A 21,903-nucleotide genomic window follows, 5' to 3' on the forward strand; every position below is an offset into this window, starting at 1 on the left:
GATGTGTACAGTTGACCGTTGTACCTAGGGAGAATGTGTAATGTATTAGATCCCGACAAGTAAAAGTACAGACAGGAGGGGTGTTTTTCTGTTCCTGTTTTTTATTAGATCCAACATCAACCTCAAATAATCAAGGTAAGAATTAAAATTTCAGAAGAGTTGTGTTGCTTGTGAGTTTCTTGATGCTGATATTCAAGGTGTGGCAGGGTAAGCGGAGGCAATGTACTTCTTTCCATCGCCATAGCTACTCTTGTCCCATGTGTAGGTCTGAATGCCCAGACTCTGCCCTCCCAAACTCACATAACACCTGAGAAAGCAGGCAAGCATTTCAGATGGAGAGTTAAATGATAATCAAATTATTATAAATGACAATTGTTATAATTTGTGTGTCAGGAAGGGCATCCCGACGTAAAAACCTATGCTAAATCAAATGTGTGTGAAGTGGACCCTGCAAATTAGTGGGAATAACGATCAATAAGATGAATGGATGGATAATTGTTATAATTTGATTTTAATTCTGTATTTTCGTTTTATTTTATTTTACATATATTGTTATTAATTATAACAATAATACATTATAATTTTAGAGTAAAGGCCCGTTCACACCAAGGATAACTATATAACGATAATGAGAAATATATACTGTAGTTCTAAAAATCATTCTAAATATTGAAGAATACAGTCCTCACCACAACTATAACGATAATGGTACAGAAAAACTATCATTGGAAACACTTTCAGAATGATTTTTTTCCAGCTGAAAAAACTTTGACAGCCATTTAGAATTAAAGAGCTTGAGTATTTAAAGCGGCGGAATAAAGTGGATGCTAATATAATCGTTATGGTTATCTTTATAGTTATCGTTCTTGGTGTGAACAGGCCTTAAGTATTTAGCAATTTTGATATGTTATATAAAGAATGGATGTTTCTAATGTAAACAAAAAAGAGTTTTATTTGAAGAATGGCTGAAAGTGAATAGAGCGAGAACTAGGGATGCACCGATACCAGTATCGGTATCGGTATCGGGCCCGATACCAAGCTCATGTACTCGTACTCGTAAAAATACCCCGATACCAAAGACCGATACCTCACGGATATCCTTAGCTTATATTTCTTAATTCTTATGAACACTCTTCCTGCAGTTATAGTGTTGCTAGATTTAATAGTACACTCTAATATTTCACTTTACACTTTCGGCTGTGATTACATTGTTACTCAGTGTTATGTTAAACATTTGTTCTGTGATTTCTTTGGCACTTTATGACAAATTTGATTGTCTTGTTGTCTGTGATTTCTTTAGCACTTTGACAACTTTGTGACAGGCAGGTAAAAATTACATTCATTATGTCCTTTGTTTTGCCTTTTGGAGGTTATTGGACACTGTGAAATTTGGGCTTTGAAAATTTGTGATAAGCACAATAAGAATGATTTATTTTTTTAAGTTTATTTAAGTTGTTGAAAATAAAGATGCTGATATGTTCATTAGTCTCATTGTGTTGTTCTTAGAAAATTGCCACATAAAACGAGAACCCCCCCCCCCGTACAACAGGCATCGGTATCGGTATCGGCGAGTACCAGGAAAAAAATATCGGTACTCGTACTCGACCCTTAAAAAGTGGTATCGGCGCATCCCTAGCGAGAACAACAACTCACCTCTTCCCAGGGCGGGTGATGTAGCAGAGACTGTAGATAGCCAGATCAAATTCAGGACTACAGCCAATAAAGGCAGATCCAACCTCTTTGTAATAGCCATTCCAATTAAACTGCATTCCCAGTACGTCAGGATATGTGGTCCACTGAGAGAGAGGGGAAATTTGACTTTTAATAAATCAAAACTTCTACAAGACATCCACGCCACACTTTTAAAATACTGCATATTGTATTAGCACTGGTTTGTTTAGATGAAGTACTCACAGGGCCATCAAAACTATGGCTGTAGTAATTCAGGAGTCCCTGTTTCTCACTCTGATAAAACTGCAGCCAGTTGTGGAAACCAGACACCTTACCACTTTTAATTTCCCCTGTTGACACACTACATGTCAGCCAAAGACATACAAAATGCATTTTTGCAGCCAATCACGTGGTCACACGCAGACTGACCTACAAAGATGTGCTCAAACCCGCTGGAGTCCAGCTTGCCATCAGACCGAGAGTAAAGGCCGAACCACATCATCTTCAGATCCTGGATAAACTCGCTCTGTGATGAGTATGCACCTGATCCATAACACAATAAAGAATGTGTATAGTCATTTGACAATCAAAATCAGCAATATCTTGCATAAACTTTTATATAATTTTTATATAAACTTTTTAAATAATATCTTGCATAATACAGTTTGATGACATTTTTTTTCTCACATTTTACACCCCAGTTTATTATTTATTCTAGTAAATAAAGGAAAATTAGTAAAATATTAATACTGCTGTTCAAATAGTTTATATAATTTTTTTTTTGAAGGAAGCATCTTATGCTCACAAAATACAAAAAAAAAATAATATTGTGAAATATTATTAAATTTTAAATCTGCTTTTTATTTTAATATATTTTAAATTGTAATTTATTCCTGTGATGGAAAAGCTGAGTCTTCAGTGTCACATGGTCCTTCAGAAATAATTTTAATATGATGATTTGATACTCAAGAAATATTTCTTATTATTGTCGATGTTGAAAACAGTTGTGCTTTTTAATATTTCAGTGAAAACTGTAATGAATAGAAAGTTCAAAAGAACATCAATTATTTGAAGTAAAAATGTAATAAAGTAGAAGTAGAAATAGAAATGATATTAAAAATGTCTTTACTGTCACATTTGATCAAATTAATGCATCCTTGCAGTACAAAAGTATTAATTGTTTTTATCTGACCCCTTAACTTTTGAACGATAATATACTTACAATATAATTTAATAAATACCAATATATTCAAGAATTATTGTGATTGCAGCATTTTTATCACATTGAGATCACTCAGATACACAAGGTCCAAAACAAAAAGAGTTTTGGTGTCACATACCTTTAGAGTGGAGGAAATTGTAGAGCTCCCTGCCCAGGTCAGTGTTCATGGTCTGTTGAAGGAAAGTGTCCTGCTCCTGCACTTCCTGTGAGGGCACATCCTCCACTTCTCCTGTCATCCTTTTATAGTTGTCCAGTAAATTCAGGAGAGCTTTATACGTGGGCTTGGAGAGCAAAGTACTACTAACTTGCTTGAACAATCTAGAGAACATAAGAGAACATTACAATACATGGGTACATGTGCACACATGTGTAAATGTGGTTATGTGTGTCTTACGGGCGTGATGACAGGTCATTCCCGGAGCCGGTTGCAGAAGAAGAGATCAGTGTCTGAGGTTCAATAACCAGCTCTGAGGCTGTGGCCCTGTTAGAGTCTAACTTGTACAGTGTCTCAGACAGAGACTTGATCTCAGCGTCAGTGACACTGGCTAATGCTTGGGATATGAAATGGATACACAAAAAAAGTGTTAGTACCCGAGGAGCAAAGAAAAGTCTGACAAAGCCTGAGCTAACTGATAGAATGAAGGGATGAATTAACATAATTAGGCTACTGCAAATAAATTAACCAAACAATCACTGCAATTATGTTTTTTTTGTTTTGTTGACATGCGCCATTCGAATTCGAATTGTCTTGTAGTCAAGCAACAATGTTAAATGAATCATCACTCAAAAGTCTGAACATGTTTAGTGTTCATCACTTTAATCTAACTGGATTTAAGTTTATGTTGTTTGTTGTTACAACTTCAAATCAGAAAAAGTTGGGACATTTTGTAAAATGCAATAAAATCAAGAATCTGTGATTTGTCCATTCTATTTAACCTTTTATTAGCTGACAAAAGTACAAAGAAACGTTTTCCAATGTTTTCACTGACCAACATAATTGTATTTTGTAAATATGAACAAATTTAGATTTTTTATTGGCTGCAACACACCCCAAAAAAGTTGGGACAGAGACCAAAAAAAAGTGAAAAGATTATCCAACTATTTTGAAACAGTCCACAATGAGCAGGTGAATTGGTAATAGTTGAGGGTATCATGTGTGGGTGTAAAAGTGCCTGTCAGTCTTTTTAAGCAAAGATGGGTCATGGCTCATCACTTTGTGACAAATATCTTGAGAGAATTGTCAAACAATTAAAAATCACATTTCTCAATGCAAGATTGCAAAGCATTTATGCCTTTCATCATCTACATAATATTGTCACAAGATTCAGGGAATCCAGAGAAATCTCAGTCTGTGTTGGGCAAGGCAGTAGACCTCTGTTGAATGTGCGTGACCTTGGAGCCCTCAGATGGCATTGCACAAGATACCATCATGCTAATCCGTTAAATACAGGCACATGTGCTCAGGAGTAATTTGGAAAACCATTTTCACCTAACAGTCTGACGCTGCATCAAGAAATGCCACTTGAATCTCTGTTACGCAAGGAGAAAGCTTTACATCAGTTCTATGTGGAGATGCCGGCGAGTTCTCTGGGCCTGAGCTCATCTCAGATGGTCTAGAAGACAGTGGGAATGTGTGCTGTGGTCAGATGAGTCCATGTTTCAGCTTGTTTTTGGGAGAAAATGGACATCGAGTTCTCAGTCCCAAAGACGAAAGGGACCAACCAGACTTTCACCAGCAACAGGTGCAAAAGCAAACATCTGTGCTGGTATTGAGGTGCATCATTTTAAACGGTATAGGTAACTTGCATTGTTGTGAAGGTACCATTGACATGGAGGCATATAATTGGATTGTACAGAGACATAAACTGCCATTAAGATGACATCTTTCCTGGGAAGCAAGACAATGCCAGGCCTCATTCTGTACATGCTAAAACTGAGTGGTTTCTAGACACTCTGCACCATAGAAGGGATGTGCCTGCCTGTTTACTGCAGTCCAGATATGTCTCTTATGGAAAATGAATGACCCATCATGAAAAGGAGAATCAGGCAACGATGACCACAGACTGTTGAGCGGCTGTCTTTTATCAGACAAGATTGGGCAAATATTCCACTAGCAAACTCCAACAGTTAGTATCCTCAACTCCCAAATGATTAAAAAGTGTAATTAAAAGGAAAGGTGATGTGACACAGTGGTAAACATGTCTCTGTCCCAACTTTTTTGGAGTGTGTTGCAGCCATCAAAATCAAAAATGTTTCATATTTACAAAATACAATTATGTTGGTCAGTGAAAACATTGGAAAACTTTTCTTTGTACTTTTGTCAGTTAAAAAAAGGTTAAAAAGAATGAACAAATAACAGATTCTTGATTTTATTGCATTTTACAAAATGTCCCAACTTTTCTGATTTGTGGTTGTATATGTGTGTATCACACAAATGTGTAGGTAACACTTTACAATAAGGTTAGTTAACATGAACTAAGAATTAACAATTCTGACAGCATTTATTAATCTTAGTTCATGTTAATTTGAACATGTACTAATACATTATTAAAATCTAATTAATTTAGTCTAAATATAATTGTAATTGCTTTCTCTTACAAATAACCAAAGTGAAACTATGAATCATTGCACAATAATATATTGTGGCTTTTACGGCTGTTTAGTACTTTGAAATGAATGCTGAGATGAACTAAGTGTGTGAAACTATAGCAGTAGACACAGCTGAGTTACATGCCACTTGTGGCATCCAAAAAAAAAAAAAAAACAGGACTCATGTTTACACTGAGTATCTTATCACAGAAAAACCTCTAGTATTTAGAACTAAATCTGTCATAAATCCTATTTTTGTGCCTGTTAAAAAAAGCTGATTTGCAACGCACGTGACTCAACAGACCTTGAACATTTTATTTAAGAGATAAAAGCTGTTTGTGTTTGTTTAGAATTACTTTGAGTGATTCATCAGTGTGTGCATGTGATTCATCTGACTTGTAATCCGTTTGTGCCTTTTGTCCAGTTGAACATATTTAGCTTTACGGGTTTAACAACGCCAGCTTTTGTGTACAGTCGAATAGCTTTATGTATATCAAACCTATTTGTTTTAATTTTGTTGACCCTTTAACAATACAAATATGTACTGTATAATATTTTACAGAATTACAGATGTTGAACCTGTCACCGTCACGACCACTGCTTGATATTCTAGTGTTGCTGGCAGTCATTAAAGACATCGTAGGGCTCTCCACATCTGGAGTTGAGGTATATTTCACATGCTGTTTGCGTCACTAAAACATTTAATCTGACTATTTTGAGTTACATTTAATGTGGATGAAAAAATCTAGGCAAATTTTGTCGTTAACCTATTATTTGTAGGCCTACTAGTAGTAATTAGAACTTGTGAAATGACCTTTATGTAAAATTATGTCACATTTAGACATAAGGCACATTATTTGATTAAGGAGATTTGGGCATGAATCAATATGAGTAAAATAAACAAATAAATAAATAAATAAATTCTGTGAAAAAGTCAGTATCACACTTACTGAATTCCATAGAATCTGAGACAGAGAGAGAGAGAGAGAGAGAGAGAGAGAGAGAGAGAGAGAGAGAGAGAGAGAGAGAGAGAGAGAGAGAGACTTTTTTGACTCTTGAATCTTAAGTCTTACTTGTAGTTAGTTATGAACTTACCACTGTAGCCCTGAGAGATCAGGGTGAGAAAGAGAATGACGATGACCTTCATCATAGGCGTTAGACGTTCCAGATGCACGAATGGCAGATTAAGAACTAATTTGGTTTTTATACCATCTCAGATAAATATATTCTTAGGAACTCCTCCCATGCACCAAAACTCTGTTGTGATACGATAGGACCAGTTCCAAAAATTTGCTATGAGCAAAAAGGTAATATTAAGAGTGGTGAGATGATAAAAAAAGTTATAATAAATAGAAAATAAATGAATCTCTGTTCCTCTTGTTTCAGTCAGTTGGTCTAAAATCTATGAAAACAACAGAGTTGTTATAGTCAGGTTCCAGGAACTGACATCTAGTGAAAATTATCAATAAACTCTAGCATTTAATACAATTTCGTTATTCTTTCTTGAAATCATGGCTTGCCTCCATTTGACAAAAATGTGTTCCATAATAATGTTTCCATGAACTGAAGAGTGGGCAAACAGGCAGCAAGACCAGGTGGTGCATTCACATGGCAATCAAGATACTTAAAAAAAAAAAAAAGGTTTTCATCTTGCCTTCTTGCTTTCTTGCTTTAAAATTTTCAGCTTTTATTTATTTATATCCATAATCCTTTTTTTTTTTATCAAATTTTTATTGAGTCAGAGAATGTTATTGTACAGAAACAAAAGTAGACATAAACATCATTCTGAACATATTCTCATTTCTTTTTTTCCTCCCAAATTCCCAAGGCGACCAAGTCCCCCCACCCCCATCTCCCAAGAGTACATTCAGAGCAAACTTCAGGGCAATCCCAAAACATGTGCATATGCATCAATTAGAGCACAAGTCACATTTAGGAGAGGTGGAAAGCTTCATTAAATGACGCTTCCTGGGAGTGAGATACATCCTATGAATCATCTTGAAATGAATCAATTGATGATTAGGGTTTTTGGAAACATGTTTGAGGTTAGCCCATATTGAGTCCCAACATATTTCAATACTGTTCTCTGAATCAGTCCCATAAATATCTCTGTGCCAAATGTCCACCACCGGTAACTTTTTATAAGAAGCTTCCAAAAACAATAGGTACAATGACGAACCCCCCCCCCCCCCCCCCATCCCCCCCTTGTGTTTACAGATGAAGTAAGCGACTTATGCAGAGTGAATACTAGAACCCCAAGGAACCCCGTATGCGCGCATGGCAGATCTCAGACGTAGATAAAAAGAAAAATGAAGTGCCTGGTAAATTATATTCTGCACGTAGGTCATTAAACATGTGTAAACCATTGTCCCCCCAAACATCAGCCAAAACAATTTATATCCATAATCCTAATGTGACAAATAAACAGTTATTACAAATCAATAACACATTATCACAGGGCTCTCAAGTTCACGCATTGGGCGTGAGACACACGCATTTCAACCCGTTCACACGCTCACACGACACACCTTGTATTTCTCACGCTGAGGAGTAAGGGAACTTGTCCCGCTATACAATTAATGGACGAGGCGCAGGCAAACGGAGGGAAGTTCTCTGCCGAGTTCATAGCATCTGTCTCGAGTTATACAGAGTTAAATGCTAGCTACCAGCCAATCAGAAATTAGAATTAGTTGTTTCCGGGTAAATTATGTGTTCCCGCTGCATCGTTCGTTACTAGACAACACGCGCACACACGGAGTGGCAGTTGAAAGAGCACGATCTGATGAATGCGGTTTGCGGACATCTTCATTTATTTTTTTTTAAATTTTTTTAGCATTTTGATTTTACGATTCCTGGACGATATCTCTTGCCTGTGATCAAAGACAGTGAGAGCTGATGTTGAGGAGTATAGCCAAATTCGTTCTAAATTATTTTTGATGCATTCAAAAACTCTCCAACTGCTTTTAAAGGGGTCATCGGATGCAAAATACACTTTTATATGGTATTTGCAAATAAATGTGTCTTTGCAGTGTGTGGACACAATCACCATGCAATGAAAAAAAATCCATTCACTTTTTTTTAATCCTCAAAGCCAAAAAGTTGTTGCTCATTATCATTTAAAGAGACATGCACCGAAACGGGTCACTGTGAACAGAGCTGTTTTTGAAAACAGGGTAAAAAGGGTGTTGTTTTACACAACCATTGAGAAATTTTAACCAAAGTATGTTACAAACTTTACATGAAGACCCAAAAGAATCATACCAACTTGTGTAAAATGGGCATCCGATGACCCCTCTGTAAAGGTGACCGGTTTGGGTCTTGACATACATGCTCAGGGAAAGTTGTTATGACACAATGTTATGTACATTGAGCACTGATGTTCAATTGGCTTGTTTGGGGTCACATTTATTTTTATTTTTCAATAAATTTGTATTTTTAAAATATAACTATTTATTTTAGTTGGATGAATTTGTCTTTTTATCAGATTTAACAATTGTTATAATTTCCATTTGTGCTGGTCAATTATGAACAATAGGCAAAATTGAACTGCTAGCAAAAATTGAAGCGAATTTGGTTGGGTCGAGGGACCGCTGCTGCAAATATTTGGGTGGCTCCTCCCCTAAATCTCACTCTAAACTTTTGATAAAACTTGAGAGCCCTGTTATCATTGACCATAACTAACATAGCATAACATATTATATGCGAGGATTCGGTTAGAACTACAAACACGAGTGAAAAGTGTTAAAAAACTACAGACATGTAGGACGCGCAAGTCCGGCGGTTATGTAGAGAGGTTTAGATAAATGGGTTTAAGTGATTAATTATCAGTATCTAACCTGATGAAAATTTATTTATTCAACGTTGTCTTCATTATATTGAATCTACAGCAGCATTGTGAACTTTTTGTAAAAATACTTTTAGCCATTACCCTTTAAATGCATCATTATATTTAAATTGCGAACACATGAGGAGAGTCTCCGCATGAAAGACCCACGACTGGAAGATGGATGCACGCAATGACGTGATAGTATGTCCCAAAGCTTGCCTACTCTTTTGCGACACACTCAAAAGTATGTACTTTTTCTTCACAAAAAGAGTACATAGCCTACTTTTAGGTCGTAGTATAAGTAGGCGAATCGTATGAAGGACTAAAAATGACAAAAGGAAAAAGAAATAAATGAATAAATAAAAGTAGAAATAAATAAATAAATGCAGAAATATAGTGAAAGTAAATACATTTTGGTAATATAAATGGCTATTTCTGTATTTTCACATGTATTTATATATGCATTTATATATGTATTTATTTATGCATTTATACATTTATTTATTTATATATTTATTTATTTATACATTTATTTATTTCTGTATTTCCACATTTATAAATTTATTCTTCCCTGCGCCTGTATGCTAATTGAGTGGGGGGTGCCAACATCAGTCTGAAGCAGGATTGGTTAGCTGGGGGCTGCATCGCTAACCAGACAGAAGCAAACGATCCATCTATCCATCTCTGGACGCAGGCTACCTATGAATGCTGCGAGTAGTGTGTAATACAATAAATTATATGACTGAAATATATTTCTGAGAAGATTTAAGGCGAGAAATAGACAATCCAGCAACAGAATCTTGATTCATATTTGATCAGCATTGCCTAGTTTCACAGTTTGTTGTGAGCCTGGTGCTTTTCTTTGGACGGGTCCGTCATGCACTCCGCAGTCGGATCTACTGATTGACATCTTCTTAATCTATGGTGACATCAATCAGCGGATCCCGTGTGTCTCTAGCATTTTATGCATGTTGGGACTCCAGCTGGAGAGACGAAATGGCTTCAGGTGGACGCTGGCGGACCTGTTGCGCGATGTGGCTGACCAGCTAGAAAGCACAACCTTTTAAAGTTGACGATAAATTCACAGATTCGAACTTCCCGGGTCAATAACTCGTCAGCTAAACGCTGCTACTACACAAATTACGCCTCTTTTTAATCGTAGTAACGTAGACAAGCAGCTACAAACTAATTTTCCTTCGAAACGAGCTTTCCTTCGGAATGGATAAAATACATTGATCTCGTATATTATGCGCAGGCGGCTGAGACAGACAGATCCGAAGGGACCGTCTGTAAAGTGCAAACCCCGAAAAGCGTTACTACGAAAACAGTCAATAACTTCACTGTAATACACTGCATTGTTACCTAATTCAGTTCACACATAACGGCTGTCCTGATGCTTATACTACAACACTTATTTTGGTATAAAAGTCTTTTTGCATACTTTTTATGATTTTTATCTATGGAAAATATTCAATATTCATAGTCCTTCATGGGCCATAGTGTTTACCGGGTTTTTGGTTTTTACTCAGTAGGTGCATCTTAAACTCCTGTGCAGTAGATGGCGCTACATGTGAACCTGACTTCTCTTTTATATGACCTTTCTCTCTCTCTGTAGAAAGCGTGCTTCAATGACATCCCAGTTACTGATGTAAGGAAGCCTGTGTTAGCTGATGAAGAAATAGAAATGGCTTTATATTCTTTGTTTCGATCTGTCAGGACTGAAGTAGTCAAGGTGGGCTTTGACTCATTTCCCATATTGAGCATTCTAACCTTTTAATGCCGTTGACTAGATGCTTTAGAAGTTATAAACTTTTCATGTTAGTCTATTTTGATAAAACAAAAAATATTAGTCTCGGTTTTTTTTATCTTGTATTTTAAATAATACATGATAGTATTTGCTAAACGGTTTCCATTCGGCGGTGTAATGTCCTGTAGCATCATTTAATCACGTGTCATATTAACAATATGTTATTCATAGGGAAGTCTCACGCAACATGTCCAGTCTCTCTACACCAGCTGCCCGAGTTTAGCTGCGGAGAAAACACTTCTCCTGAAATTACGCAAATCTACAGGCTACACCTTCATCAACTGCAAAAAGGCACTGGAGAAATTCAACAATGACATTACACAGGTGCGATCCAATATCTATCTATCTATCTATCTATCTATCTATCTATCTATCTATCTATCTATCTATCTATCTATCTATCTATCTATCTATCTAACGTTATCTATTATAAATGCTGTTGATTGCGCGTTTAACGTGTTGAACCGAGAATAAGTAAACATGAGGATGATTTTGAAATAATTGTACTATTTTGATAACGCAAACATGAATTTTAAACTCTGTAGAATTTTTAAACTTGAAATGGAATGCAAATCAAATGTCATTTGATTTGTCAAGCACACAAACACATGGTCGTATTTGTTGTCGTCTTTGTTTAAATATGTATATATATATATATATATATATTTTTTTTTTTTTTTTTTTTGTGTGTGTGTGTGTGTGTGTGTATATGTATGTGTGTGTGTAATTATATAATTTAAATGTGTAAGACATTATTATGTTTCACAGGATCGAGTCACAAGTTTTCCATGGTAAGGGATGTAAACTACTTATGACTTAAAATGTGATGTTTGCAGGCAGAAAGCTGGCTGCATGAACAAGCACAAAAGGAGGGCTGGAGCAAAGCAAGCAAACTGGAAGGTCGGAAAGCCAGGGAAGGGCTGATTGGTCTCATTAAGGGTGATAATGCAGCTGTCATGGTTGAGGTAGACTTAACATGTCAATTTTACCACACAATCTGATATTCGGTCTCCAAAATTATGTGGTGTGTGAATGAACTAATGTTCACTAATGATAATGTTTTATGTTCAGGTGAACTGTGAGACAGATTTTGTTGCGAGGAATGAGAAATTTCAGCAGTTGGTGAAGGATGTTGCTTTGTCAATAATGGCTCATCTCTGCAGCAAAAAGCAGACAGGGTATCTTAAGGTACAGGCCCTTCATTTGCAGTTTGAGAAATGTGCATTTCTTCCACACCTGCAATCTCTGAATGCTTATCTGTTCTCTGATTCAGAATGAGCTGTCATCCGAGGACATTTCTAAGCTCCACATTCCTGAGGGACCCTCACTGGCAGATCAGGTGGCATTGACTATAGGTGAGAATAAACATTTTAGATTATATTAATTTCAGCATAACCTTCGAAAACCAGGTTTATCTGTGATTTCTTGCTACTTAGAGTGACCCTGAAAAGTATGTAGACACTTAATCCAAAAATTAAAATGTTTAAATGGACACTGCTGTTTCAAGTTTGGGGTCAGTAAGATTGTATTTTTCTTTTATTCAGCAAGGATGCATTAAATTAATCAAAAGTTAATATAAAGACATTTACAATATAAAAAAAAATCTGTTTCAAATAAATGCTTTCTTTCTGTTCATCTAAGAATCATAAAAAAAGTATTCAGCTGTGATAATAATAATAATAAAAATTCTTGAGCACCAAATCAGCATATTAAAATGATTTCTGAGGGATCATGTGAGACTGAAGACTGGAGAAATTATGCTGAAAATTCAGCTTTGCCATCACAGGAATATTTTAGAATATGTTAAAATAGAAAGGTTTTTTTCGTAATATTATTTCACACCATTTCTACTGTATTTTTTATCAAATAAATGCAGCATTGGTGAGCATAAGAAACCTTTTAAAACAAAGTTTAATAATCGTACTGATTCCAAACGTTTAAATGGTAGCGTATTTATGTACTGTACAAGAAATTACATATTTACATATGTTATTGTCTTCACAAAATGATTTACACAACATGTGAAGCTTTTCAACACACCCTATCCTCTGCTACCTTTCACCTCCTAATAATTAAATACAGGCATTAAAATAATAACCTTTTTTCCCCCTTCAGGGCGTTTAGGTGAGAACATTGGCATGCGGCGGGCTGTATCATTTGTCGTGCCCTCTGATTGGCACATTGGCTCATACGTTCATGGAGCGGTTCCTGGGCAGGTTGGCATTGATATGGGGCGCTATGGATCGCTAGTTGTGTTTCAAGGTGGACCTAAGGAAGGGACAGACACTCTGGGAAGGAAGCTGGGGCAACATATAGTAGGTGAAGCACCTGTTTCTCTTGGCAACATGGACGATATACCATGTGGTGAATCTGAGACAAGACTTTTGCCCCAGACCTTCCTCCCAGATCCCAAATACACAGTGGGACAGTACCTGATTTCACAGGATGCACGTGTGCTAGACTTCATACGTTTCAAATGTGGAGAGAGCACCATTCAGGAGGAGTGAGCAGAGCCATTTGAATGAGAAAATAAACGGCTTGTAAAAATATTAATTATATTTCCTGTAAGGATCAACTTCGATAAACTGTATGTCTCATCAACTTAGTTCAAAACTATATTTTCAGCAACATGTACCTGAAAACCGACATGTTACTGGTAAAACAATAGCTAAACTCTGCCTCAGACAGACGAATCCAAACAACTGCTGGTTCTGTGCCACCACAAAAAATAAACATTTTACAACCTGAAAATTCTGATGTCATAGCTTTTATATTACTAAATTCTCAATTTTATAGTATGAGCACCTAGTTAATTTAGCAACTGACTTGGGCAGGTGTCTGTGTTGTTAGTTGCTTGCAGTGATTGTGTAAAGTAATCAAGTGCTTTACTGCCACTTACTGAAGAGTTTATTTCGCCAGGATAATTGCTCTTTCATTCTTATGTGCTATTATCCACCCTAACTGAATCTTTAGTGCCATCTAATGGAGTGCAAGAAAAATGTGACACTTTCATAATTTTACCCCCGGTTTCACAGACAGGTTAAAATATGTCAGTGCCAGTGCTCAAGATACACACCAGTGTGTTTTTTCTTAGGCGTGTTTATAAGCTACTTAAATGCCCTAATTCAACTGCCTAATCCTGGTTTACTCTTAACCCAGTCTGTGAAACCGGGCCTTAGATATACCTGGATCACCTTGCTACAAACTAGAGACCATATACATTTTTTAATACCCTTTAGCAGTGAAGTACAATTTTCTTACAGATCCAGCATCTAATATGCTAGAATAACTGTTTGTATGTTGCAAACTAAGTTCTGAACAATTAAAGGCTTCTACAAGCTGGCTACCAAACCAAATCCTATACAAGTCCTGAAACACTACTCAATACACAACCAAGCTCTAACATACTAATTATGCAATGATTACAATTTTTTTAAATATAGTGTGATAAGTCTAAAGAAAATGTGGAAGACATTTCTATATGTGCAGAGCCTTCTTGACAGTAGCACTGTGTACATAAATGTTTTCTTAAGATGATTTCCACATGATGTTGTCTGAGAGAAATGTAGATGACAGAACATCAGTTAATATTTCAGTAATTTAATGACATGCACATTTTCACAGCTCTCTGATGTTGGTTTATAGTCACACTGGTGTTTCAAATTGAATAGTATCACAATAATAGGCAGAATAATAATAATTGTTATATTGTTATTGTTAGTTTTAACTCTTAATTTAAAAAAATTAAGACAAATAATCAATTTTACTGTAAATAAAGAAATAATATTTGATTATTTATTTTACAGTAAAAGTTACAATACTGTATGATATAATATGTGTTGTCTTAAAGTCAGAATGACACCGAAGTTGCCATAGTATTTTCTTCCCTATTATGACATAAGAAAGGAAATGGCTTCTCGAACAAGAAGAAATGCAGGGATAGACAGTACGCCAGAAAACATGTCATAAGAGAAGAGATGTTGCTGCAAGATGGAGGGAAAGTTATTTTGATTAAGGATTACGAGGACAAATTCATTTTAAAAATGATGCGCGCAAATAATTTATAATAAATACTGCAATAGACCAAAAAAAAAAAAGATTGACCATTTTCAATTTTTTTTATTTATCCGTCAAGCATTTTAAGAGGTGTTTTGACAATTCAGAGCCACCAAATGAGCTCTGAGTCAGTGTGCAAGGACCTTAAATTGCAGCTTTCGATTTGATAAACACACTTTTATTTCTATTCAGCCACGTTAATTAATTTATTTGTTTTAACTTTACTTTCGATTTAATTAAATTAGATTTTAATCAACTCATACAGTTCCCTCGCGAACCCCCATTTGGGAAACCATAGACTGTAAAAAAATAGTGGGAACCGCAAACATCATTACGGTATTCAAGATTTTCCTCTGCGCATATAATACCGACTTGCCGGTAATGACAGTAGAGGGAAACCAGCGCCCGCACTATTTGATTGGCCGATTCAGCTTGAATCGAGTTGACATGACATCATCGTGAATATAGCGGTGACACAAAGTGTGTTCGCCCATACTGTAATTCACACAGCGCTCATACTGACGCTCCATCCTCAACCACTGCAGTGATGGTAAGTCCATTATCATAGCCAGTCATCTCTCATTTTCACTGTAATACAGGTAACACCTATTAGTCACACAGTCGGTAGGTGACCGTTAAACAGAATGTTGCTATCATACGTTTTTTTTAAACCGCCAAGCTCTGCTATCAGGCCAACACATTTAATTCTCACATGTGTCTTGGTTTGCTCTGAGTGTTTTTTTTTTTTTTTTTGAGGGAGAATCTCAATATCTTTTATTGTAAGATCAAACCAATGCATCTTCGGTTTTAATGCTAATCTTCTCTATTGCCATTCTCATCCTGGCATGGACAGTCTGACTTCTCAGAGGACCAGATTTGTGGTGAGTAATAAATGTTGACTACCTGAATATATTGTTATTATGAATTCGTCGAGGCTATACAGTTGCGTTTGAGTTGCTGATTAATGCAAAATAAACGTAGGCCTGCACATCAGCTTACTCTGGCTGGAGTCTGACAGATGTGCAGTCAATGCTTAGCACTTGGGACACACTATTGTGTCGTAGCTAGTGTCCAATGAATTCGAGAGTAGGTTTCTTTTATATATCAATTTCTGATCCTAAATTGCTGAGGTTACAGTGCAGCCAGCTTTCAGATGCGGCGCCTTTGAAGCACCGGAAGCTGCTGCTGTGGAATGTGTAGCTAGAGACGCTACGTATGAACAGCATCAAAATGTATTGGGTGTGAATTCAAGAAAATAATGATAATGTGATCTGCTGAATTTTAGCGAGCTGAGATGGAGTAATATCGTGCGTTTTGTTTTTTTAATAGGTCGCAGTTCAAGCACAAAGCTTCAAGTTAAACGTTTAGTGATCACGGGCGAGTGCTGCGGATTTGATTCATATCAGTGATTCGAATCTTTTGAATCAGGTCGCTGAAAAGATTCATCCACTGACCCGTCGAAGTGTCTTTTGTGTTAAGAGTGAGTCATTTAATCCAAATGCAACGGATTATTGAAAAATTATACTGCTGGGACTTGGTTCGATGAATCAGTTGTTGATTCAATTGGATATGTGGGCTTTGCACTCAAAAAGTAAAGGAAGATGAATGGATGATGGTAAATTAATTCCATACAATTCTATTTGGTAATTTATTAAGCTAATTGAAAAGTAAAACTTTGAAACAGCTGTCTTTCTTTCTTTCTTTATTTATTTATTAGCAAAAAAACATGCATGAATGAATTGTTCCCAATAAGATCAGTAACTTGCATTTAGAAAACAGATAGGATCAAGCTATAGACAAAAGACAATCACTGTAATTGAATTCTTATGTCGGTTTAACACATTTCTAATTCTTGCGTTGGTCCATTATGTGGTATTCTACATTGTTTATTAAAAAACTTTCTTAAACCTAGTCTTAAACATTAGACTGTAGAATACATAGTGCATAGTGTCAGTGTAAAGTGTATAGTGTGTCATTTTGGACACAACTAATATTCCTGTTGGTGTAGTGCTGTGATCTCTCTTCTGCCCATATATGGTTAATCACAGTAAGTGTGTGTGAAGTTTGACTCAGGCCGGCCTGGGAAGTGTCGCATTCCTTTAAGCTGCTCTACCAAGCATTATGATAGTAATCTCAAACCCTCAAGCAAGAACTAGAAGCATAATAATTTTCGATCAGAATTTGCTTGTTGCTTTAGATTAGAATAAATCACGTAGGCCGGGTTTTAGATACAGGGTTTAGATTAAGCCAGGATTAGGCTTTAGTTTAATTAGGAAATTTAAATTGGTTTTCTAAACATGCATTATAAAAAAAAACATTACTGGTGTGAATCTTGAGACAAAAGAATGGCACTGACATATCTAAAGATATGTCAATGCAAGTTGCTTTCAGTTAGAACAGCTCAAACTTGCCTTTTAGTCTGGAACTAGCTTAAGCCTTGAAACCAGGAGATTACTTTTTTTTTTTTTTACCCATTATCATATTCTTTTTTCAGTCCAGATAACTACACAAGATTTTCAGCATCACCTGCTTATGCATTTTCTCACTCTCTTTCTCTCATTAACAGAGTTTAAGGAGGCTTTCCTCCTGTTTGACCGAACAGGAGATGGGAAGATCATGTACAATCAGTGTGGGGATGTGATGCGTGCTCTGGGCCAGAACCCTGTCAATGCTGAGGTCCTCAAAATCCTGGGAAACCCCAGTAATGAAGGTCAGACCTTTCTTTTGCAGCATTGTCCTGTTACTTGTTGAAAATGCATTTCTTTTAGTACAGGAAGTTGTTAAAGTTTGTTAGTATAAGCACGGTTGAATCATGCCAATTTTACTGGCTAAACATAACAATGTTTAAAAGGCCTGCCCTGTTCTTTTAAAGGGATAGTTCACTCAAAAAGGAAAAGTCTGTCATCATTTACTCACCCTCATGTTGTTCCAAAGCCGCATGACTGTCACTTCCCTTGATCAATACGCTATACTTCTCCTTATTCTGTCAGACAAAATCAATTTGTCTCTTTTAATCAGTCTAAGATGCAATCAGGACAACTTTAACAGTCCCACTGAATTAATCTAGTTGTGTCTTTATTTTCCACAGTTATAATTAAATGATTAAGTGATGATTTTCTAGCTGAATTCTCAGTGCGTTAAGATGTTGGTGTGAATACAAATAAGAGTGATTGTAATGTTCTTTTTTCTTAGATATGAACATGAAAATGCTGGACTTTGAGCAGTTCTTGCCCATGCTGCAGGCCATCGCTAAGAACAAGGATCAGGGTTCCTTTGAGGACTTTGTGGAGGGCCTGCGGGTGTTTGACAAAGAGGGAAATGGAACGGTGATGGGTGCTGAGCTGCGACATGTCCTCACGACACTGGGTAAAGAGTCATGGTCTCTTTTAGAATGATATTACAATACAGTATAATATAATCTTTCTTTGATTACTCCCAAGGTTTCATCCTCATAGGAAGCGTCTCAGCTCCTTTGAACAGTTCACTGAGAGTTCTATTGAGATTTATTTTGAAAACCAGAACTTAGATAAAGTGCTTATGATTGTTTGAAAAGAACTGTGTGCAATGGTATAGGGAGAGTTCAAGTAGGGATGCAACGAATAGGAGATATTGGTAGCGATCATTAAGGTGGTTATAGGAATACAAGTCTTTCATTGACTGTTTTATTTATTTGTATTTCTACCTGAAAAATATTTTTTTTCTTAAGAATTTTTTGTATGCCATTGTTGTCAGATTTTGCTAATTTGACATTTGTTTTTGAAATTTGGCTTTTACCTACCCTTGTGCACAACAAAAGATTATTAAAAAATTATTTGAAATGTTATCATGAAATAAAACAAATCAAGTTTCGCCCTAGTTTTTTTTCCTTTTTTTTTTCTTTTCTTTTTTTCAAGAAGCCGTTTCACTTGGATATGCGTCACAATACTAAAGAAAACACAATTTCCGTGTCATTCCATTTCAAGTTTAAGAAACTGTCATGAATGTGTTCTCTCTTTAAGTAGAGTATTTTGAAAATATTTTGAAATAAAATGCATTGATATTTTGAATCATAAAATCCGATTTGTATTGAATGATTTTTGTTGGATATAATATCAGTCCTTTCAATCAAACAGATTGACCAACGCCAACAAAGCACTAGAATCATCTTACAGCTGTACAGAATTACATTCTGTAAAACAGGATGAAATATATTTTTGAGAATTTGATGATGGGTGTTTTATGATAGGTGAGAAGATGACAGAGGAGGAAGTGGAGACGCTCTTGGCAGGACATGAGGACGCTAATGGCTGCATCAATTATGAAGGTACAACAATCATAAATGGGTCTTTTTTTGTTCTCTGAACATCAAGACTAGTGTAAGTTCAATGTTTAATCCATTTGCTTTTCCTTCTGACAGGGCTTGTGCGCCACATTATGGCTGGTTGAGGAGAGGGTACGAATGATCCTCAGTTTGTTTTTACTCCTTCTCTCCTACAGCTCCCTCTCTACTGCGTCCCCTGGCTTTAGCCTAGCATGTAGCATTTCTGCATGTGCATAATGTACGCGTCTCCTGACTCCCACTGTTGCCATGGTGATGCTGTGCCGGCACTAACAGAGTTTGCTGGTCACTCTTATGCCCATCTCACCCAAACCAGCCATTCCCCTTTATTCGGAAATGCTGTGTTCCAACTTTAATATTTTATATTCAAAATTTGCTTGCACTACTTCTAATAGGCCACATACAAACTGCTGCTAGTTGTCACACTGCTGAGTTTGGTCTTTTTCAGTGGGGGTCAAAAGTTTGGAATAATTACGGTTTTTAATGTATTCGATGAAGAATGCTCTCCAGGGCTGCATTTATTTGATCAAAACTACAGTAAAAACAATAACAAAATTTTGAAATATTATTACAATTTAAAATAACTGTTTTTTAATGTAATATGTTTTTTAGATGTAATTTATTCCTGTGATCAAAGCTGAATTTTCAGCATCATTATTTCTCTCAGTCTTCAGTGTCACATGTTCCTTTGGAAATCATTTTAACATGCTGATGTGGTGCTCAAGAAACATTTCTTATTATATATTTTTTGTGGATTCTTTGATCAACAGAAAGTTCAAAATAACCCCTTTTATTTTAAATAGAAATCTTTTGTCTACTGTCATTTTGACCAAATTAATGCTTTCTTACGGAATAAAAGCATTTTTTAATTTTTACATTTTTTTTATTTAAACCTTACCCCAAACTTTTGAATAGTAGTGTATCACAGTTTCCACAAAAATATGAAGCAGCAAAACAGCCATGTTGATGAACATTGATGACAATACAAAATGTTTCTTGAGCATCAAATCAGCATATTAGAATGATTTCTGAAGGATCATGTGATACTGCTGCTGAAAATATAGCTTTGCCGTAACAGGAATAAATTACATTTTAAAATATATTACAATAGAAAACAGCTCTTTTAAATTGTATTACTGTTTAACTGTATTTTTGATCAAATAAATTCAGCCTTGGTGAGCATAAGAGACTTCTTTCAAAAGCAATAAATATATTTTTTTTTTCAAACATTTGAGCAGTAGTGTACATAAGTGATTGTTTAAGAGAACTGATTTTAAATGTGATTGTCACCCCTAAATCTCTGCAGTGTGTGTGCAGATATACAGTATATAGAAGCTGATGGTATTGTGATGGAAAAATTACTATCAGCATCATATTTCAAGGCTAAAACGGTGCAAGAGTAGTGGATTCGGATGGGTCCTTTATAAAATCTCCTGCTTTCTGGTATGAACATCTGCTGTTACCGTAGGAGGCTTTGTAAGGAGATGTATTCTAGTTCTAGTATCCAGTCCTGTCACAATGTTGTTCCTGCTTTCTCTCTCTCTTCTGTACTTGTGTATTTATCTGATCTATTTATGCCTTTATAAGGTATGCTAACCCATTCTCATTTCTTTTAGGCCTGGACAATCTCTCTTCCTCCCCTTTCTGTCAAATCATCCTGGGGCTTTTGCATTTCACCCCTAGTCGTTGCAGGGAAATGTACTTTGAGTGCCAGTCACTGAACTACACATACCGTGCGATCTTTGTTTATGGGTCTAGAAGTATCTAGAACTTCATGTGTGGTGTCCATGGCAACATGATTTGCTGATCTAGTGGGTTGGATTTTGTTGGAGCCCTGCCTCATATTTCTTCTTCTTTTTTTCTCTCTTCTACAGAACTCGTAAGGATGGTCATGAGCGGTTGAAGAATTTCAAACGTTTTTATTTTATTTTTGTCAGTCAGGCCCCCCATTTATGTGATTTCTTCATTTCCTTATTAGCTTTTTTAATTATTTGTTCTTTATTTTTTCCTTAAGTGCCTTTTATCATGTTTCTGGAGGATTATGGCTCATTTAATTCCAAAAACTTTCATTGATGTTCATAGGTTTGCTTGAATACCTTCCATTCAGCCATTGCATTCATTCAATTGCATTCAGCCTCTGTTTGTCTTAAACTGTGAGGGACATTTTGATAGGCTCTTATTGCAGTTTTTTTATTAACCTGTTATCTAAATGTTTGTAAGTCATTTGACTTCCCTCCTAAATGTTCATCATAATAAATATTCAGAATCATCTTTGGTTTTGTTGATTTCTCATGTCAGAGTTGTGAGTGGGGGTGTATGTGTGGGTTGCCTTGTAGGGCATTGTTGCACCAACCACTCCATTTTAGAATAGATATTAGATAAAAGTAAAGTAACAAAGACTTCTCTCTCCCGAT

General features: G+C 36.0%; 3 protein-coding genes across 6 annotated transcripts; 2 read left to right on the forward strand and 1 right to left on the reverse strand.

The window, feature by feature from the left end:
* Positions 1-81: 81 nt before the first annotated feature.
* Positions 82-6,644, reverse strand: endou (endonuclease, polyU-specific). 2 transcript variants are annotated; one of them, XM_077198342.1, is made up of 8 exons: positions 6,578-6,644; positions 6,433-6,447; positions 3,288-3,444; positions 3,012-3,211; positions 2,101-2,214; positions 1,915-2,021; positions 1,654-1,796; positions 82-307 (listed from the first exon to the last, which is right to left on the reverse strand). In XM_077198342.1, the coding sequence occupies exons 1-8, from the start codon at positions 6,630-6,632 to the stop codon at positions 193-195; spliced, it is 906 nt and encodes a 301-aa protein (XP_077054457.1). In that variant the 5' UTR covers positions 6,633-6,644; the 3' UTR covers positions 82-192. The 2 variants fall into 2 exon arrangements, with proteins under 2 accessions (XP_077054457.1, XP_077054456.1); XM_077198341.1 differs by lacking the exons at positions 6,433-6,447; positions 6,578-6,644 and having other exon boundaries at positions 3,288-3,565.
* A 4,254-nt stretch (positions 6,645-10,898) lies between these two features.
* On the forward strand, positions 10,899-13,866 carry tsfm (Ts translation elongation factor, mitochondrial). Its single transcript, XM_077198343.1, has 6 exons — positions 10,899-11,040; positions 11,287-11,439; positions 11,952-12,080; positions 12,187-12,303; positions 12,389-12,470; positions 13,231-13,866. Exons 1-6 carry the CDS (start codon positions 10,993-10,995, stop codon positions 13,620-13,622), a joined length of 921 nt encoding a protein of 306 aa, XP_077054458.1. The 5' UTR covers positions 10,899-10,992; the 3' UTR covers positions 13,623-13,866.
* A 1,729-nt stretch (positions 13,867-15,595) lies between these two features.
* myl6 (myosin, light chain 6, alkali, smooth muscle and non-muscle) lies at positions 15,596-21,760 on the forward strand. 3 transcript variants are annotated; one of them, XM_077198346.1, is made up of 7 exons: positions 15,596-15,721; positions 16,025-16,052; positions 17,738-17,881; positions 18,364-18,537; positions 19,397-19,474; positions 19,568-19,603; positions 21,364-21,760. In XM_077198346.1, the coding sequence occupies exons 1-6, from the start codon at positions 15,719-15,721 to the stop codon at positions 19,594-19,596; spliced, it is 456 nt and encodes a 151-aa protein (XP_077054461.1). In that variant the 5' UTR covers positions 15,596-15,718; the 3' UTR covers positions 19,597-19,603; positions 21,364-21,760. The 3 variants fall into 3 exon arrangements, with proteins under 3 accessions (XP_077054461.1, XP_077054462.1, XP_077054463.1); XM_077198347.1 differs by lacking the exon at positions 19,568-19,603 and having other exon boundaries at positions 15,599-15,721; XM_077198348.1 differs by lacking the exons at positions 15,596-15,721; positions 16,025-16,052 and adding an exon at positions 16,353-16,786.
* Positions 21,761-21,903: the final 143 nt, after the last annotated feature.

Source organism: Siphateles boraxobius, unplaced genomic scaffold, assembly GCF_051911475.1.
Source record: "Siphateles boraxobius isolate OS27281-9 unplaced genomic scaffold, OSU_SipBor_1 41, whole genome shotgun sequence".
Taxonomy (NCBI): domain Eukaryota; kingdom Metazoa; phylum Chordata; class Actinopteri; order Cypriniformes; family Leuciscidae; genus Siphateles; species Siphateles boraxobius.

Coding starts and splice junctions, on each gene's coding strand:
- endou (XM_077198341.1), bottom strand. CDS start 3,550: ATGTTAATTCATCCCTTCATTCTATCAGTTAGCTCAGGCTTTGTCAGA. Junction 2,022..2,100: donor GTTTGAGCACATCTTTGTAG/GTCAGTCTGCGT, acceptor GTGTGTCAACAG/GGGAAATTAAAAGTGGTAAG. Junction 1,797..1,914: donor GCCATAGTTTTGATGGCCCT/GTGAGTACTTCA, acceptor CCTCTCTCTCAG/TGGACCACATATCCTGACGT.
- tsfm (XM_077198343.1), top strand. CDS start 10,993: ATGGCTTTATATTCTTTGTTTCGATCTGTCAGGACTGAAGTAGTCAAG. Junction 11,440..11,951: donor TCAACAATGACATTACACAG/GTGCGATCCAAT, acceptor TGATGTTTGCAG/GCAGAAAGCTGGCTGCATGA. Junction 12,304..12,388: donor AGCAGACAGGGTATCTTAAG/GTACAGGCCCTT, acceptor TCTCTGATTCAG/AATGAGCTGTCATCCGAGGA.
- myl6 (XM_077198346.1), top strand. Junction 17,882..18,363: donor GGGAAACCCCAGTAATGAAG/GTCAGACCTTTC, acceptor CTTTTTTCTTAG/ATATGAACATGAAAATGCTG. Junction 19,475..19,567: donor TGGCTGCATCAATTATGAAG/GTACAACAATCA, acceptor TCCTTCTGACAG/GGCTTGTGCGCCACATTATG.